The sequence below is a fragment of the Acomys russatus genome, chromosome 7 (genome assembly GCF_903995435.1).
Source record: "Acomys russatus chromosome 7, mAcoRus1.1, whole genome shotgun sequence".
NCBI classification, from domain to species: Eukaryota; Metazoa; Chordata; class Mammalia; order Rodentia; family Muridae; genus Acomys; species Acomys russatus.
Window position 1 is genome coordinate 21353996 of NC_067143.1, and position 20610 is coordinate 21374605.

General features: G+C 46.0%; 1 protein-coding gene across 1 annotated transcript in view; it reads left to right on the plus strand.

Annotated features, from left to right (window-relative positions):
* The first annotated feature begins 1605 nt into the window (after positions 1-1605).
* Positions 1606-20610, plus strand: part of Chsy1 (chondroitin sulfate synthase 1) — a 58813-nt gene continuing 39808 nt past the window's right edge. The window contains exons 1-2 of the mRNA XM_051148695.1: positions 1606-1922; positions 16901-17396. Coding sequence (XP_051004652.1) covers positions 1606-1922; positions 16901-17396 — 813 coding nt within the window. The remainder of the gene's footprint in view (positions 1923-16900; positions 17397-20610) is intronic.

The window sequence follows — 20610 nt, forward strand, 5'->3', positions numbered from 1 at the left end:
AAAAAATACCCCGCCCCCCCCCCAAGGATGTTTCTGTCTTCTTTTTGTTTGATTAAATGAGAACTTTTCAGGCTCTGGAACCATAGTTCAGAGGGTAGAGTACTGGCCCTGTATACCAGAGATCCAGGGTTCAATCCCTGCCATGCTCTCTAAACAGGGGTGGTGGCACACAGGCCTTGGATTCAGGCTACCCTAACACATTGGTGACTAAGAAATAAAATTGGTATTTACCAACATTTGTCGTAGGGTACCCTACTTGTAAGGTTGATTTGTTTTTAATAAAATGTATAAAAGTTAAGACCGAGCAAGTAGAGGGGAAACTGGTACCCAACTTAAAAATCCTTTCAGTGAACCTAGCTTACTTGGTGACCTCAAAGATGTTTTAAAAAACAAGGTGTACGGCTCCTGAGGAACCACATATACTTTATGAATCCATATCCGTTTTATACATCTAAAAAATATCGGCGGATTAAGGTGAGGAGTACTAACCAGTTCCCTGTGCACAGGGACTAAATACAGGCGTTTATCACCTAGTGTTCATTGACCTGCCATCTCCTCTTCAACATCCATTAAGAACTAATGCTTTGCCGGGCTTGGTAGGCTCGCCCTTGAGTCCAGCTCTCGAGAGGCAGAGACAGGTGAGTCTCTGAGTTAGGGGCCAGCCACAGCTACTTAGCGACTTCACTCTTCGTCCCCAGCCCGCAAGCCCCCAGCGTTCCGAGGTGAACTGAGGCTGTATTCGCTTCAGCTCCGTCCGCAGCAGCACGTCGAGGAACAAAGCTGCAGTGAGGACACGGCTGCGCTGGCCGCCAAGCCTGGAAGTCGGCCAGGGGAGGGAAGGGCGTGGCGGATCTAGGGGCATCTGCGGAGCCCGTCAACTCTGTCCACGTGCGGAGCGGGGCCGCGGGCTGGGGGCGCCGGCGACAGGGGCGTGGTCGTGGGTAAGGGGTACCCGGAGCTGGGGTCCCGCCCGCTCCGCTCCCATCGCTGCTAACCCACGCCCCTTCAGCCCGGCTGCAGACAGCGGGGCGGGCGCTCTTTTTTTTTTTTCTTTTTTTTGGGTTAAACTTTGGCCACGTGAACGGCCCCCCATTCACTTTTGCGCCAATCACGAGGCGCGGACGGATCCCGAGAGGGGCCACAGCACGCCGCCGTCGGGCCGCTTCATAACGCGCGGTGCGTGACGTGAGGGGCTCCTTTGCAATGGCGCGCTAAGCCGGAGGATGTGCAGCTGCAGTGGCGGCGCAGGGCACCGAGAGGGCGGGCGCAGCGCGAGCCGAGCCGAGCCAGCCGGGGGACGCGAGCCGGAGGAGCCGCTGTCGCCTCGCGCCGGAGCCGCCGGCCGCGCGCGCCGGGCATGGTCCCCTCTTAAAGGCGCAGGCCGCGGCGGGGCGGGCGGGCGCGCGGAACAAAGCGCCGGCGCGGGGCCTGCGGGCGGCTCGGGGGCCGCGATGGGCGCGGCGGGCCCGCGGCGGCCGCGGCGCTGCCCGGGCCGGGCCTGGCGGCGCTAGGGCGGGCTGGCCTCCGCGGGCGGGGGCGGCGGGCTGAAGGCGCGCGGAGCCTGCGGCGTGGGGACAGCGGCCCGGCGGGCGGAGTGGCGCGGGCATGGCCGCGCGCAGCCGGCGCGCCTGGCTCAGCATGCTGCTCGGGCTCGTGCTGGGCTTCGTACTGGCCTCGCGGCTCGTCCTGCCGCGGGCCTCGGAGCTGAAGCGAGTGGGCCCGCGGCGGCGCCACAGTCCCGAGGGATGCCGGCCAGGGCTGGCGGCGGCGCAGCCCGGCGGGGCGCGGGGCGATGCGCGCGGGGCTCAACTCTGGCCGCTCGGCTCAGCTGCGGAGGGTGTCCCGCAGGACAGGAACTTTCTCTTCGTGGGAGTCATGACCGCCCAGAAATACCTGCAGACCCGCGCCGTGGCCGCCTACAGGTGAGCCCCCTTTTTCGTGGACACCATCTCCTGCATCCAGCATCCTGGCGGGCAAGGGCGGCCTCACCGGGTTTCCCCGGAGGTGTCCTTGGTAGCTGCCAGCGACTCTGGGCCAAGACTTTGATGGTGAAAGCAACGCTCAAGGGCAAGGCTTTGGGATTAGACGGAGTAGGCTGGCTTCTCATGGTGTGCCTCTCACCCGGATCTTCAGCAAGACACTTAAGCTTTCTACGTTGAAGATCTCTTTGTTAAAAAGGAGCGAGTGTTTCCCCCCCCCCCCATAAGGCAGTGGGAAAATTCAGTGTCGTACCTGCGATAGTGGAGTCAGAGGTTATAATTTGAGTTCTCTAAAATAGGCACTTTGTCCTTGCAAAGGGAGAGCCCGCCTAAATTAACCCGGCTAGGACTCCTCTGTTACTGTACTTTTAAGATTTTTCAGAGTCACTCCTAGAGACAGTGCCCACCCTTGCTTTTGACCACTCTGGTTTGTTAAGTAGGGAGAAAGAACCTTTTGAGGAGAAAACAGTTTGCGTGAGAGAGTCGCACAATGCAGGACTGCAGTCTAGTGCTCCCTAGCTCAGTTACCGAGGCGTAACTGGGCCCTACTTGTCTAAATGAGCCGTGGAAGTGGCTTCGATCATGTTCGGGATTAACAAAGGGATTAGCCAAAGGCAGCCTTCAGAAAGGAGATGGTTTGGAATAGAGCGCATGGTTATAACTCTCTGCATCCGAGTGAATGTGAGCTAGAAGAGGGGCGGGGTGTAGGCTCAAGTGTAGGGACTTGGAAATTTGTTAGGTGCGAAGTACAGAACCCTTTACTGTATGGGTGAAGTTTGGAGTTCTTTCAGGCACAGAGTCAGTGACAGGGATGGTTGCAGAGCGCGGACCGCCGTTGTGGGGCTGAGCTCTCTGAGCAAGGCTGCCCTAGTTGCTGTTCGTTTGGAATTTATAACCAGTGCCTTTATATCTTTGGCCTGTAAGTCCAGGTTCTGGTCTAAGTTTTTGGGCAGCAGATGGTGTAAAGCAACAAGCATAACCAGAACTCTCCTTTCTTTAAGTGAAGTGAGGGGGGAAAGGTGAAAGGGCATTGGAGAGTGACTGCCTCTGAATGGCTTGCCCACCGTTCCTGCTGCTGGAGTCAAGAGGCCAAGAGAGGTTCTCAGTGGCCAAAAAAGCTGAGAGTGCAGGTGGCTGTGTGCCTGGAGTAATGGAGTAGTCTGAGAACCAGCATCAGGTCAGAGTTCTCTCCCAGATGTTCCGTGATTTAACGTCTTTGTCAGAAATTGAAGCACACCTTTAATCCCAGTACTTGGGAGGCAGAGGCAGGTAGATCTCCGTGAGTTCAGCGTAGTCTACAAAGCAAGTCTAGGACAGCCAGGACTGTTACGCAGAGAAACCCTGTCTCAAAAAAAAAAAAAAAAAAAAAAAAAAAAAAAAAAAAGAAAGAAAGAAAGAAAAGGGAGGGCCAGATGTCGTGGTACATGTCTTTAATCCCAGCACTTAGGAGGCTGAGCAGACGGAACTCTGTGAGTTCCAGGCCCAATATGACTAACAGTGAAGCACTTCTCAAAAACAGAAAAATCAAAACAAAACAAAAAGCCCAAAAACAAACAAAAAAGGAGAAAGGACCCCCTTCTCCCTCTAGGTGGCTCAGTAGGCAAAAGTGATTGCTATTAAACCTGACAACCTGAGTTTGGTCCCCAAAAAGATCCCTCATGGTAGGCGAGAGCCAACCCCCAAAAAATGTCCTCTTGGCTTTCACACCTGTACCTTGAGGTACATTTGCACTGCCACACAACATACACAGAATAGGCAAATAAACATAAATAAAGTAAATGTATTTTCAGTGATAAAATTTAACTGAGGAAGAACCCACTCGATTGTTTGCTTTCCAGTTGTGAAAATAAATCCCTGAAGCTGCAGCTTAGTGACAGGTCACAGGAAATCACAATTCTGGAGACAATGTTCAGATATATAATACGACTCCTCATCCTCCATAGATGTTTTCCTGCTTATTAGATCCACAGACACAAAGCGATAGGGATCATCATGCCAGGGACACCCAGAAGAGGTAGGGTACACTAGTGCTGCTGCTTTGTAATTGGCCTTGAAGTTCAGAAGTTCAGTGTGTGGTGTCCTTTTGGCCTCTTTCATGTTAGGATTTTCTCCTTGTCTATTTTCTTTTAGGCAGTGGAAGTGGAAATGCTTTCTGTTTGGGTTTTTTTTTTTTTTTTTTTTTTTTTTTTTTTTTTTTCCTTCTGAGAAAGAGGGAATCATTCGCAGGAAGCACTGAATCCACCAGCCAGTTCTTCTGTGTTCTGATTTACTCTTTATCTGTGATCTGAAGAAAGCAGAGCACACGAAGGGCTCCCCTGGCTGGCCAGGGTCCCCGCCTCTCTGCTCTGTAGTGAGATTAGCTAGCCTTAGGGAACTTTTGGGGAAGGCCTAAATTGGGAGGGGGATTAAGGGGTTGTAAATTGTTATTATGGTTTACTGTTTTCCGCAGCCTGGCCAGAAGTCCACGCTGAGTTCCTAAGATGGAGCAGTCCATGTACATTTCTGCGTGAAAGTAGCTTGACTCGTGAATCTTGTCACCTAAGGTGGAGCCTGAGTTTGGAACTGGGTGTGTTCGAGTTGCGTTTCTCCTAAAAAGTAAAATTTTGTTTGTTTTGCTGTGTAGGCCAGACTAGCTTCCAGCCTTATCCTCCCAGTGCTGGGAGTTGCAGGCGTGTACTAACACACCTGCCTCATTCTTCATCATTTGAAAAACTGCCAGCATTGAAGAGGTAGGTTAGAAGTTCAAGGCCAGCCTGGCTACATGAGATTTTGTCTTTAAAAGACAAAAACTCCTCCTTCGCTTTGTTGTCCTCATCATCGATGTCTTCCTCCAATTTAAGACACCTACTGTTTGACTTATAGCTGAAGAAGGCGCTGTGGTTTAAGATTGAAAATGTCAGAATCTACATTTTGGAGCGGGTAACTATTCTTTACCCTTTCCTTCTGGGGACCGAGATCCAGGAGGGAGCTAAGAAGCCCTTGACAAACCCAGGAAGGTGATCTTGTCTGGACATAAGTCACTGGACTCTTAATGCTTTCAAGGTGGAACTGCCCCATGTGCGTACACTCTTACTTTGTAAGCCTGTTGTACACTCGAACTGAGGCTAGGCCCCACCAAGAGACAGCTGGGCAGTTGGAGCTGGTAGCAGACACAACACGGTTTTGTTTTGGTTTTGTTTTTTTTTTCCTTTTGAAAGTAGGCAAAATGAAACTCAACGTGCAGCAGCTAGAGACTAGCTGGAGATCACTCTCGTAGATCCTGTGTAGCTGCCTGGCTGTTAAGCTCACAGCAGTGATCCTGACTCATTCAAACACATAGGTGCACTTAGGTGCGGTTCAGCCCTTTGTAAAGCCCTTTGTAAACCTGCACTGGTCATTGTGGATCCAGAGCCTGAGCCTGAGGGCACAGCAAGACAGATGTTTGTTCTGCTAGTTGTATTAAAAGGGTTTTGGCTAGTGATGGGCACCATGGAGAGGATAGAACAGGGGCTGAGCAGGGTGGTTCCTGTCTGTGTTAGCTAATTGTGAAGGCAATAGAGAAATGGGGCATTTGTACCGCTTGGGTCAGAGAGTAAAAGCCTGGTTGTGTGACTATCACAGATAAGCATATTGGCAAAGGGAAAGCTGGATGCTGAGAGGCAGCCAGTCTGGAAAGGAACCCCAAAAAGGCCATAAAGGAAGGGGTTTGACTGTTCAGACTCATGAAATTGTGTTCAAAGTGGAAAAGCCACTTGAGGCTTTGAAAGGGAGATAGGTGAGTGAGCTTATAAATGAATATAGAAAATGCTTCAGGTAAACTCATTTGCAAAGTTATTTGTCTGTTATGTAGTTTTACTTTAAAATATCATGATTCACATGTAATCTGTTGTGCTTATTAGCAACAGGATGATTGGGTACGTGTCTGGAGTTACTAACTGTAGTTCATATTTTCTTGATTTTTTTTTTTTTATTTCTTAGATTTTAAAAATACAGAGATGCTAAATAGTCCAATAATTTAACATTCAACCTGTCTCGTGTGTGTGTGTGTGTGTGTGTGTGTGTGTGTGTGTGTGTGTGTGTGTGTGTACGCGCGCGCGCGCGCGCGCACCTGGTACCCAAGAAGGCAAGAAGAGGGCCTCAGATTTTCTGAGACTGGAGTTACAGATGGTTGTGAGCTATCATGTGGGTTCTGGGAACCAAACCTGAGTTTTCTGGAAGAGCAGCCAGTGAGCAGCCATTTTCATTGTTTTGTTTTATGAGACTCATTTTGTAGTCCAGGCTGGCCTTGAATTCTTAGTGATCCTCATGCCTCTTAACCCCCCTCCATTAGTGCTGGTTTTGCAAGCAGAAGTCACTACTTCCTGCTCCTGACTTTAGATTTTCCTCCTTAAGTTCAAAGAGTTATTGTCCTCAAAAGTTACTGTCCTGAGAAAGTTCTTTTGAGACTACTATCACCAAAATACACGCTCAGCCCTTTTGAGTTTTCAAACGAGACAGGGTCTCACCAAGTTGTCTAGGCTGGCCTTGAACTTGCCTTTGCTTCCAGGTAGCTAGGTTCACACCCTTTGTCACCAGGCTAGTCCTCTTGGGAGATTTTTAAAGGAAACACTTGTTTTTCTACCCTGAGAAAAATATGAGGTGGCTTATAACTGCTTCAGCTCCGGCTCCAGACCCCGGGGCATCTGTGCTCATACAGTTTAAAGTCTCAAAACAAAACAAAACCCTGCTAAGTAGCTGAGGAGGACACAGTCTCATTTGCTAGCATACCTACCTCTTTTTTTCCTCCATGTGTTTTTAATCCTCAGAGCACTGATCTTCAGCTGGGGTAGTAGGCCAGTTAGTAAAATGCTTGCAAGGCACAAGGACCTGAGTTTTAGACTAGGACTCAGGTACCAAGAAAGGGGAGGAAAAGAAAAGGAAGAAAGGAAGAAAGAAAACAAGCCCGGCGTGGTGGTGCACACCTTTAATCCCAGCACTAGGGAGGCAGAGGCAGGCAGATCAGTGTGAGTTCAAGGCCAGCTTCGTCTACAAAGCAAGTCTAGGACAGCCAAGGCTACACGGAGAAACCTTGTCTCGAAAAACAAAAAACAAAAACCCAAAGAAAAAAAGAAAACAACAACAAACTAGAAACACAGTAGAGTACTGTATAGGATTCCCAGGCTTACTGGACAACCAATTTAGCCTAAGTGGTAAGTTCCAAGCCAGTGAGAAACTGTTTCAGAAGTGGACAGCAGTCTTGAAGATGATGCCTGAGATTGTTTTGCAGTCTTGACACACACACACACACACACACACACACACACACACACACACACACACACACACACAGTGGGGGGGGGGTTGTGCACACGCACTAAGCTAAACCCAATACCTCACAGTTATTTGGATCTTACTGCTGTTGGACTGAAGATGCGGAAATTTTTTCCTTCCTCTGCTGATGTGACTGGGTGCTGTTTCTGTCCAGGATGATTAGCATTAATGTGTAGTGTGGGAAGGCAAGAAGCACTCCTACTCACGATGGCTTTTATCGGGTACTGACCCTTCCTAATGCTTTGAGTTAAGGCAGACTCTTCCTCTTGCCAGTTGTAATGAGCTTCTCCATAATTATTAGTCATTTCCTTATTTTTTGAACTAAGCAAACTATGTTTATCTTGAAACATGCTCTTTTCCATGCATCTCAGTTTGGCAAATACTAATTTGGAAAATGTTTGCATGTAAAATCCAAATAATCAACTTTTAAATGTACTTTGGAACACAACTAATTTCAAGTTATGAGCTACCTGTAGAAAAAGACGGGTGAAAGGTGTGGTCCTGAAATGAGTGTAGATTTATCGATCACAGTTTGAGGGTTTTGTGCCGGCAGTACTCTAAACATTGGTGTGCTTATTGAAAGATTACTAGTGCTGGGCGCCAGCCCTACAGAGCCTACTCTAGTGAAGAACTGAAGACAGCGTTGACTGACGAGGGCTCAGAAAGTACCTGCAGGAAAGAGTACAAAGGAAAGGCATCAAGCAAGGGCAATCTCTCCCATACACCCATCCTCCCCTAACCCCCTTCTTAAGCCTTGAAAAATGAGTAGGAGTTTTTGAGACAGAGACAATAGTAGGTTTTCTAAGTCATGAAGTAGCAGGAAATGGCAGTGGTGGGTGGTGAGCTCTGGAGAGAGCCTGGCTGACGGAAGGCTGTATAAACTGACGGTAAGACTGTTGCATAGTATAGTTAAGGGGAAGGCTTTGTTTTTGTTTCTGTTTTGTTTTGTTTTTATTGTAGGTGTGTGAGAGAGAACAGCCAAGGGCATCTGGAAGAGTTCAGAGCTGAGAAAGAAAGTAGACTGAGCATGGTCAGCAGACTGTACTTGCCAGGGCTACCTGCAAGAGGAGGAGAATAGCTGGGGATACAGAACAGACGCCGTAGGGAGAAGCACAGGCGCAAAGCATAGAGGAGTGGAGGGGGTTAGCATACCGTGAGTAGCAGGGTTAGAGGGAGGGCGAATAGCTGGGGGGAGGGAAGCCTTTGAGCTGGAGGAAGGTTAGGGTAGAGGAGGAAGTGAGAAAGGCTAGCGTGGAGATGTGTCACAGGGGGCTTGATAGTGAAAGAGCCCGAGGCTAGCACGAGCTTTGAAATGTTAATAGACACCACAGGTAGCCATTTGTCCCTGGGGCAGAAGTAAGGGAAATGACTCATTCTGGTAGAGGGAACTCCTGGGGAATGCTGGTCTTTATCTCACCACCAGAAATCCTCCTATAGACCAGGTTGAGCCGGTTTCTGAATATCTTGGACCACCTTTTGGAGTTTGGGGAATTGGAGTTTCCTTTGGAGTTGACATGTGCCAGACTCAGGAACTTGAGTTTTGTGGCGCTGACAGTGGTATGTCAGCCTGAGAGTAGATCTGTGTTTGGAAGTTCAGCTGATGGTCTTACTTTCAGGAGGCTGATTGATAAGCTCTGTTGAGTTTGTTCTGATGGTAATGTCCACAGATGAGTGTGCAGGCTCTTGGACAGTAAACGAATCTCACAGCAGGGGTTGAATCAAGATTTTTTAGCTTAGTATTACCTGAAGGAATTTTATGTTGCCAAGCCAGGTAGACAAAGGGCAGGTAGAAGTAGTTGAAGTGTGTACAAGGCTGCCCTCCTTATCTGAGAGGACTTTCCTGGGTCTTATCAGCACTCCAGTCCCCACTGTGAAATAAAAGGCAAGAACCAGGAAACAAGATAGGCTGGGCCACAGAGTGCCACCTGTTTGTTCTGCTTGGCTCCTTCTGTCCTTACTGGCCCTGAGTTTCCTGTGGGTGATGGCACTTCACAGAGTCCTCCACCACCTGGTAAGAGTGAGTGGCTCTACAGCAGCCTGTGCTTGGTGAATAAAAGGGTGGCTGGTGGCGGCTGGTGCACAGGCTGACTCCAGGACACTGACTGCTGGTTTTATGGTTTGCACAACTTCTCTGATTTAATTTTCCCCCTAAAATGTGAAAGCTTACAGTAAAAACAAAACAAACCATATTTGGGGCAAATAAGAACTGTAGCTCAGGAAAATACAAGAACTTTAAGTATATATAGTAGCAGTCCAGAAGTTGTTCACAGAGCTCTGAGGTGTTTGCCTGGGAACTTCAGGGGCCACAACACACCGTCTGTCATTTATACTCTGCATTTCACTTCTTACATTAAAAAAAAAGGGGGGGGTGCGGTGGCCTCTGGGTGAGCGCCTTCCTTGTGGTGTCAGCCAGGCTCAGAGGGCTGGCTCCTAAAAGCTAGGAGCGTCTTCTGACTACAGGCCTGACCATTGTTGAGGTAGGGAGTTACAGTCCACCCAGGCAGCAGCTAAACTGAACAGAAAAGAGCTCCCCTCCCCCTATAGAACAAGGTTTCAGTGTATGATACAGCCAGACTGGGTGTCTTCCTGCCTCAGCCTCCCAAGGGCTTGGATTGTAAAGTATGTATCACTTTGCCCAGCAAAAATACTCTTTTATTCTTGATTCCCCAGTAATTCTGTGTTTAAGGATCAGCAGTAAAGAGTATAATTTAACCTTTTAAAATAATTTCCACACCATTCTCTATTGTATTTTTTACCTATTTCCATAATAGCATAACAGCTTGAGACTACTCATGTCTTTTTTTTTTTTTTTTAAGTTTTCACTGATGTAATTTTATTTTTTGAGACAAATTTATACAGTTTTTTTTTTTTTTGGTTGGTTTTTGTTTTGTTTTTTATTAATTAAACATTTTTACATATACATTTATATTATCACACATAGATACAATAAACTACCTATAGCAAGAAGAACCATGACCCAGTCAGGAATTATATAAATATTACGTCCTTAGTGTTTTGGCTGTTTGTATTTGACAGCCTTGAAGAAAACATCTTTCCTATCTTGGTGCATCTAAAATTCTGATTGCTCATGTCTTAAGGACAGTGAGTCAGTTAACTTAAAGAGAGGAAGCAATATATCCAGAAACTATCTACTCACAGGGATGCTAAGGACATTTAAAGTACAATTTCTGTCCTGTGGGAGAAACAGCCCTTGTCAGTCCGTGGATGTGCTCCACCTCAGAAGCAGCTGAGTCTCCACAGGTCCCTGAGCTGCTCTGACAGTGGAAACCAGCATCTTTGTTTCATACGCTTTGGGAGAGGACAAATTAAGACTGCTGACCTCCAGACTATGCCTCCAACAAGGTGCTTTTACCCACCTTCTCTTAGTGGACCTGGAGGAGGAGGTCCTCCTGGGCTTAGAGTCTGGAGTAGCTTTTACACTTAACCCTGAGCAACAGGACATTTTTGTGACTTCTCCTTTTCCCCTCCTAGACAGCTTATAGTTGAAAGTGGTCCCTGGTTAACACACATGGGTAACACTGTGGTCTCATGTCTGAACTTAGGAGCTTGCTCCAGTTGAGGGGTACCTCCTGAGAGTGCTCTAGTTGTCCCAATTTGCCCCAGCAGATAACAGGGCAGAGCACCCTTCCTTTACAAAGATGTGCCGTACTTGCTTTGCTCTGGGTGACCCCACCCCATTCTCTCTCTTTAACATTGTTTTCTTCCTCACTTTTCTCCTTAGGCATGCATTTTGGTGACATGACCTTAAGTCCTTTCTGTTAGTATACTACTCCCAGTCTGCCTAGCAACCTATGATGTCATTACTTTCCCACCACTAGGAGTGCCAGCTGCCCAGGATATAAAAAGGGCAGATTCACCTCATCTCTTTTGCCCTTCTTGTTCCTCTCTTACCTCTCTCACTCTTTTCCTCTCTCTTGCAACTCTCTTCTTCTTCCTCTCTGTTAGTCTATCTCTTTCTCTCTGGGGTGCCCCTCCCATTCTCCTAAAATGAACTTCTCCATATCCTATCTGTTGCCTAGCATCTCATTTCTAATCATTACACCTTCTCTAACAGAAAGGATTGTATATGTTTAATTCCTAGTGTCCATCAGTTCTACAAGACGCCTTGCCTTCCTGCTTAGACTGCAGCCACTTAGCCTCGAGAGCAAGAAGTAGCATCTGAGTGATGGTAGCCTTTCAGACTCAGCACTCTGCAGCCAGCAGGCAACATGTGTAAGGGTCATTCTATGGACTATAAAGTCCTCCCACCTTTTTAATTATGAAAATTAGCGTAACTTAAAATTTAGAAACTGTAAAAGGAGGAACTCAGTCTTATGCCACTTTTCTTTGATTTGCCTGTTGGATAAGAGTATTACAAAATAAACTGTTTTGTTGTCTTTCTGTTTTTCTTCTTACAACAAAGCTTCCCCTGGGAAATTTTTTCTTTTTGGTTCTAAGTATACCTACCTATTGTAGAAAGTGTAGAAAATGCAAAGAAAATTAAACTGTTTTTCATTTCAAACATTTTTTACTTCTAGAACAATTGAAACATTTTTATGAGATTATAACAATATCATTTACCCCTCTAAACCTTCCTGTATACCCCTCGTCTCTTTCAAATTCATAGCCTCTTTTTTTTTTTTAATGTTGTTAATGTGTGTGTGTTTGTGTGTGTGTGTGTGTGTGTGTGTGTGTGTGTGTGTAAGACAGACAGAGAGAGAGAGAGAGAGAGAGAGAGAGAGAGAGAGAGAGATCGATCGAGATCGATTGTGTTAGAAACAAAAATAAACTTGCTCAGTCTTTACAGTGTTACCTGTATGTATGTGTTTTAGGACTGACGTTTGGTATTGGATAACTAGTTGGTGTGCTCTGCCCTGGGGAAGACAATCACTCCTGCTGTCAGCTTTCCTCAGCTGCCTGTAGTTCCATGTGTAGGGTTGAGAGCCCTGCTCCCCCAGCCCATGTTAACATGGCTATTGTTGTTATCATCCCTGTTTGGATAATGTTTAGGTAGCCATGTTGGTAAGACTTCATTTTATTTTCTGTGTGTGCTGCTTTGCCTGCACGTATGTCTGTGTGCCAGCCACATGCCTGCCTGGTGCCTAAGGAAGCCAGAAGAGGGTCAGTGTTCTTTATGGCTGAGCTATCTCTAGCTCCCAAACTAAGTCTTTTCTAATTCCCCACCTAGAAACAACCACAGTGAAGCTGTGGAGCTGCACATTATTTTTGTGTATTTAGTAAACCAGAATAAATATGCATATAATCTTCCCTGCCTCCTTAATTTGTATGTGGGGGTGGAGTGGAGGTGGAGGGCAGCTCAGAGTCCAGGCCCCTGTACCTGCTGGGCATATACTCTGTCGCTTTCTGTGTCCTTAGCCCATTTTGCCTGCTTTGTAAACTTAGCCATATCTTATGGAAGCTTACCCAGGACAATATCTCAATTGTAGATGTAGTTTTTCTTACAATGCTATTGACTAGAGGTGGAGACCAATACAAAGCCCTAACTTAACACAGGCAATCCTTGGCCATGCTGCCAGCTGTCCAGCTGTGCTTCTGAGTTGTGGTTTAACTTGGTACAGGGGATAGCATTTAGAAACTTGGGGAAATAGAAGATTTCCTTGGCACTCTCACATTTCAGCTGTCTTATCTGGGCTGTAGAAAGAGTTGGGTATCAGTCCCTTGAAAATTGAGCTTTCTGGCAAGGGCCTTTGCAAATGTTCTGTCATTTCCATTGAGAGCTCCAGGCAGCAAATGTGTTGATGGCCAAGTAGACATTTGCTTATGAAAATCACGGAACTTGACCTGTTTTGGTCACAGAAGGAGGGCAAGCTTGCTTGTTCAGCAGCATTGCCTTCCATTTGGAAGTGTGCATGTGTTCCCTCCCTCGTCCTCCCACAGGACGGTGACTGCATTCCAGAATGCATTCACTTTGTGGAACCCTAACTGAAAAGATCACAATTTCTTAAGATTGGGGGTTTGCAAAGAATTCATAATGAGGAGATTTCCCTCAAACCACCCTTCAATTAGAATAGAAAAGACAACATGAGGCTTGCCCTGGGTTACCTAAAAAGGGCTGGATAATAATTGGGTGGGGTTACCAAAACGCAGAGGAACTTTTAAGGAGGGTTTGAGGTTGGATTGTCTGTTTTTAAGATTAATTGCTTTCTCTTCTTGGACAAATTACACCATTTCAAGTCACAGTTGGGACATTAATTGCATCCGTGATGGCTGTGTTACCAGTGCTTTCTGTATGCATTCTGCCTGGGGCACTGAGAAACAGTGCCAGGCAGAAATGAATTCTGATCTTCAGTCTAATATGAAAGAGCCCAGTGTTTTAAGTCAAAACACTTAAAATTTAAACTCATTAGGATTCTACCCTAAAACAATGTCTGCTATCGGGAGTTAAACACAATTCTAATACAATACATGGCTTAAAGATTGGGTTTTTAGGCAGAAATGTGAGAGGCACTTTCCACACTGCTGTTATTATAGTGCACACACTTTTCTGTCTCTGACTTCTTCTTTCCCTACCGAATTTTATTTGCAAGCTTCTGCCTTTGCTAATAATAAGTCACACTGAGGCAGTGCTGACCGTGGAGTCACTCAGCCAACAGTGCACTAGAGGCCCTGTAGAGTGCTCTGTACTGGGTTGTTTCTTTGAAGACAAGAATTGCCTTAGCTGCTGCTTCTCCCTGCTAGTGCCCTCTTGCTCCAAGTATTTCCATGGCTCTGGGCTTGGTTGCTAAAGTCTTTGAACTTGGTCTGTTTTAGTAATCACATCTTAGTGTGGAAGCCGATAGGGGAAAGTTTAGTCGCTTTCATCCTCATCCTTTTAAATTCCCTCACAAGATGGTACACATTATTTAGCTTGAGTTACATTTCAGAAGCACCACAAGTTACAGTGTACTTCGAGCCTCTGTCTTCCCTCTGAATAACTGTTTTCTTGTTGTGCGTTGAGTAAGTTGGTTTTCTTTGGGTACGGATCGTAGGAAGTAGATGTAGGCTGGTTTGACGGACAGTCCTCTGAAGCTCATGTGGAAGTGATTTTTATCCTTTGGCAAACACAGCACACAGCATCTGTAAGTCACTTGCTGTATAGAAGCAGGCAATTTCATTCTACATGTTCATTGACCTCTGTTATGTGCCAACTATTGAGATTATATACATTTTCAAAGGATTATCATGACTGAAAAAAAAAAAAAAAAAAAAAAAAAAAACAAGAAAGCCCAAACAGTACTGTGTAAGGAGAGCAGAATTAGAGCTCGTTGGCTTAACGGGTCAGGTGCACTGGCTTCCTGCGGTTAGAGGAGTCCCGGGAGCCGGTTTCCCTGCAGACACGGCCACATCAGAAGAGTGACTTGGCCACATCAGAAGAGTGACACGGCCACATCAGAAGACTATCTCTAGGTTGCCACATATGTCGTAGCCGTTTGCCCAAGGATTTGTCCCATTATATGCAGAGCTGGCTTCTCCTTACAGTCATAGCTCTTCTCTTCTTGATTTACTGCATCTTAGTTTGATTTAGTTTGCTTTTTGAAGCAGGGTCTCATCATGTTTCCCAGGCTGATCTCAAAGTCATGGTTTCAAGTGGCCCTGTGTACCCCTGCCACCTGAGTAACTGAGACTATAACCATGTACTACCATGCATGGCTGAATAGTTTTACAAACAGATTTATGTTTAATTTATGTGCAAATGTGAGTCTCTGCATGTGCTGCTACCCTCGGAGATGTTTCCTTGGAACTGGAATTATAAGATACCCTGTGTGGGTGCTGGGACTCCAACCCTGATCCTCTGCTCTCCTTTTAAAAAATTATTTAAAAGAGCACATCCTTTGTAAAAATGAAATATAGTATAGAGCCTGGTATAGACCCTGTAATGCAATAGAGCCCTCTGTATCATTTATTCTGTAGCTCGCTCTTTAGAGCTGAGTGGCATATAATATACAGCTCTGTTTGTTTCAGTCCACAGGCATTGGGAGAACAGTAGCTACAGTGCTGCACCCATTCTGAGATGTGAGTTTTCCAGACTCTGACATGTTGAAGTTATTTTTACATAATCATGTTTGTTTCTTTTAGCTTATTTCTTAACCTGGCTCACACAAATAATTGAGACTCTTATAATACAAGGCTTCACAACACAATCTTGAGCAGTTTAAGTCTGTTCTTAACCACTAGTCTGTATCTACAGTTCATGATTTTATTTTCTTCTCTCTGCTCCACATTGGATAGAGTCTCACTGTGTAACCCTGACTGTCCTGGAAATTAAACTGTGTAGACCAGGCTGACCTTGAACTCACAAAGATCCATCTGCTTCTGCCTCCAGAGTGCTGGGATTAAAGGTGTGCACCTCCAAACTGGACCTTGATTTTCTTAATATTAAATTTACTACAAATTGAGAATCTTTAATGTGGAATTAAAAATGCTCTGAAATACAAGACTTTTTTAGTGCAGTGCTCAATTCTACAGTGACAGGTTTCGGGGCATTTAGATATTTGGATTAGGGGTACTTGACTGGTAAAATCTAAACACATGTCTTAAAATGTGAAACACTCCAGATAAAGGATATTCAGCCTGCATTTCATTTGTTGTCATGTTTTTATTGGAAATAGTCCAAATAAGTGAATGATTGCAGCTAAATTACTTAATTTCTTGGCAGTAGCCCAAAGCAAAGGAAAGGACATTATGACTGCCTTAAATTAGCAGTTTTCAACTGGATATTTTGTTTCTGTTTAATTGGTCACTGGTTTTTCCTCTGTCTGGCCTGAACCAGCTCTTTAACCCTCAGACCTACACCTTTGGCTCCTTTGAATTAAAACCCACACCTGGCATTTCAGAGTACGCATCGCTGTTCCGCTGTGTTCCCTTTGGTGCCTGGCAGGGCTGTCATAGCACAGGGGACTCCTCTGCTAGGCACCACCTCTAGTGCTGAGTTCTCCTCCATGTGCCACATAACGAACTCTGCCACGCTGTGCACCCTGGCCCAGCCTTGGCATCCTGGCCACTTCCCTGCCTCAGGGAGGCATTCTGTGTTCTGAATCGCCTTTCTTTGAGAACATGTGTATGCCGGTAGTGTTCGCGTGTGCCCACTCATGATACCTAGCTATGTTTTAGTTCACCATTGCATCCTGCTTGCAACAAGATTGTTGACTAGAAACTTTGAATTGTTGTTGTTTATTTCTTACATTTACTTTGTGAGAGTATGTGGGTGTGTGCAGTCATGGTGCACACATAGAGGTCAGAGGACAACTTGTGGAAGTCAGTTCTCTCTTTCAACCATGTGGGCTCTGGGAACCAAACTTAGGTTGGCGATGAGGCTTTGCAGCCATGTCTTCACCTGCTTACCATCCTTACAGAGCTGAGGAGTTGTCAGTAAACGTTGATGAAATCCAAAAGTTGACTACCTAGCTCTTGCCATGGTAACTTGATTTTTAGCTGTCACTAGAATTTAGCAATCCTTTAAGCTTTACCCTTCCTTTACTTGGGGTTCTTCTGAAAATTAATCTGGGCTTTGTAATACCCACTGGGGGCTCCATTAGAGGAAACAAACAGACCAGATGTCTGAAGCACTCACACAGTGATAAATAGAGCTCTGAAAATAATTGTCTTCTATTCTGTATTTATTTTAATTCCAGAACATGGTCCAAGACAATTCCTGGGAAAGTTGAGTTCTTCTCCAGTGAGGGCTCAGATACCTCTATACCCATTCCGGTGGTGGCGCTGCGGGGTGTCGACGACTCCTACCCACCCCAGAAGAAGTCCTTCATGATGCTCAAGTACATGCACGACCACTACTTGGACAAGTACGAATGGTTTATGAGAGCAGATGATGATGTTTACATCAAAGGCGACCGTCTGGAGAGCTTTCTGAGGAGTTTGAATAGCAGCGAACCCCTCTTTCTCGGGCAGACAGGACTGGGCACCACAGAAGAAATGGGGAAACTGGCCCTTGAGCCTGGAGAGAACTTCTGCATGGGGGGGCCTGGTGTGATTCTGAGCCGGGAAGTGCTTCGGAGAATGGCACCACACATTGGCAAGTGTCTCCGGGAAATGTACACCACCCATGAGGACGTAGAGGTGGGAAGATGTGTCCGGAGATTTGCAGGCGTGCAGTGTGTCTGGTCATATGAGGTAAGGACAGAATTCTTTCTTTCTTATTTATTTATTTTTATTTTATGTACAATGCTGTTTTGTCTGCATCTATGTGTGAGAGTGTCACATACCCTGGAACAGGAGCTACAGACAGTTGTGAGCTGTTGTGTGGGTGCTGGGAATTGAACTCGGGTCCTTTGGAAGAGCAGCCAGGGCTCTCAACCACTGAGCCATCTCTCCACCCCCAAGCAGAATTGTAGGAAAGAGGGACAGTCAATTTTGCCTTTTGAGTTCTGAGTCAATCATGGGAAACTAGCCTCTTCAGGGTTAAAATTGGTGTAAATTATTAGTAGGTTTTGGCCTTAGTTTTTACTTTTTAAAATTCTTATTACCCTGATTTCCCCTGGCCTTTAGAGCATGTCTTTTGTACTTTCTGATGTCTTTTCAAATAAATGATAGCACTTGGGGCTTGAAGGGTTTACTGATGACATTTTTTTCATGACACCCAGGATCCTCTGACTTCTGTAGGAGCATAGGATACTTCCTTGTCTTCCGTTTCCTAAAGGCTAACACTTTCATCTGGTCCACATGACCTGCAGAGATCCGAAACTTAGGTGTTTTGAACTTATAAAATGGTTAGTGGTGAGAAAAGGCCAGGAGCTGCATTTGGGAGCCCAGGTTGCACACAGGGATACTCGCATGTGCTTAGCGTCCCCAAGGGCGTTTCTAGCACCAAAAAGAAAGAAGTGCTTATTACAGACCTTGGCTCTTTGTCTGTAGGTTTATGATATAGTCATTTCTTTCACATTAGGTCACAGGCAATTCTGAATTGTTTTAACACATGAAACCTTGAAGGAAGTCGGCTGGCAGGTATTTCCTCTTTACTAAGAGGGCATCAGTTAGTTTGGGGTTTTTCTATTTTATTGGCACTTGTGTGCTTCTTCCCTATAGTTTCAGTATCTAATAACAGTAGCATGCAATGGATTGTTGTGTTTCATTTGGTCAGCTGTCGGTGGTTGTGGAGAGCAGAAGGCACTGCGAGACCTGTCGCCCCAAACAAGAGCTGCCCTCTTCTGTGAGCTCAGCTCTTTCTTGAGGGAAGGGGCATGCTCTCTTGCCTGTGTTTGCTTCCCCTCACCTGCACCTTGCAACTGGAAGTGTCTTCCAATCAGTTTGTTTCTTCTGCTTGCATTTTTAGGGAAACAGACATTTTTTTTAATGTATGGGAATGGTCTTCATCTAATTTTTTTGTTTGTTTGTTCTGTTTTGTTCAAGGCAGGGTTTCTCTGTGTAGCCTTGGCTGTCCAGGACTCGCTTTGTAGACCAGCCTGGCCTCGAACTCACAGAGATCCTCCTGCCTTAACCTCCCTGAGTGCTTTGATTACAGGTGTGAGCCACCATGCCAGGCATAATTTTTAAATTTAAATTAACAAAGGTGCATTTTAAATGCTAAAAAATGATCTGAGGGAGCTCTTTGATCTCCTTGTACCTTGCCCTCTCTGCCTACCTCCACTGTCTGGTGGTTGTTCCCCGGGCCTGGGAGATCGATGTCTTTTGTCATAAAATTTTGCAGCAAAGAAAGCTTCTTAGTTATTGTTCGATTGCTGTGAAGAGATACCATGACCAGAGCAGCTTAGGACAGACTGCATTTAACTGGGGCTTGATTACAGTTTCAGAGGGTGAGTCCGTGAACAAGTTGGTGGAGAGCAGGTGGCATGGCTCTGGAGCAGTAGCCGAGAGCTTTCTTTACATCCTGATTCGCAGGCAGCAGGCAGACAGAGAGAAAAAAAAACGGGTCCTGTCAGGGGTTTGAAACCTCATAGCTGACCCCCAATGACATTTCTTCTCCAACGAGGCCACATCTTCTAATCCTTCCCAGATAGTTCCACTAACTGGCAACCAAGCAGTCAAACATAGTAGCCTATGGGGCGCGGGGGCATTCCTATATAAACCACCACAGAAACCAGCTAAGGATTTCATGCTGTTAAGTAGATTACAACTGGCAGTGTTTCTGCATTTTCTCCATCCTTAATTAAATCATTATGACCATAACATAGTTCTTTGTGGCTAAAACATATAATGCTTTGTATATTTTGGACTGTTTTGTCTTGCTGACATTCCAGAGGGCAAGCTTGCTTTTTGTCGTTTGCTGTTTTGAGACAGGGCCTCCTTGGTAGCAGAGGCTGATTGATGGTGATCTTATTCTGCAACTAAGACTGGCCTCAAAATGCTGTGGGGCCTTCTGCCCCACAGTGCAGAGATTGTAGGTATAAGCCGCTATGGCTAACACTTCTATGTGTGCCCACTTATAGAAGGACAGGGTCTCACTCTATAGTGAAGGCTGGCCTGCGACTCACTGGCTTCAGGCATTGGCTACCACTCCTACCCAGCCCAGCCTTCTTTTGGGAATTAAAAAAAAAATTGTGTCTGGATGTAGTCATTAATATCTTATAGGTACTACTGGATGGAGTTAGTAGCTTGAGTTAGACCAAGAACTTTGAACATTAACATCAGCACAAAATTGTAGGTATAAAGTGGAGTGTAGAGCTCCAGGACTTGAAAGACTGAAGGGTGATTTCCCATCCATTATGAGGTAATCTGGCATGGGCGGGAACATCTGTGATCATCGATATTGAGGATACTTCAACTTCGCACCTCCTACATAGTCTTATTGGCTCAGAGAATCTGATAGGCAAGCACCTCTCCCTGGTGTTTTCTTTTGCCTAGGGAGCTGGGTCAGTAAGAGCAGCCACAGGCAGCTGTCCTCAGGAATGTGGGGCAGGCAGGCAGGGATGTCCCTACTGCTTTGCAGCTCTTTAAATGCCTTGTGATGACACTGAGTTTCCTTCCCTTCCCTGGGTGTGTGCCAGACTTACTCCGGTCAGCTATGCTGAGAGTTCTTTTCTGTGAGTTGCCTGTTCATCGCTGTGGCCCATGCTTCAGAGAGAATGCTGTCTCTCTGTCCTAGGATTTTGTTCAAGTGCTTTGTTCTCAACACAATGTCTTCTGGACTGTGTGCTTTGTCTTTTTACCTTCACTGAATTGTAGAACTTTAAAATATTGGCCAGTTTTGAGTCTAAATCTAATTTAACATAACCATTCTTTGATGGTGTGTGCTTTTTAATTTTTTGTATTAATGCGTGTGGGTGTTTAGCTTCATGTATGTCTACGCACCACGTGTGTACATTGCCCATGGAGGCCAGAGAGAGGGTTGGATCTCCTGGAGCTGAGCTGTCCTCTGGAAGAGCAGAGC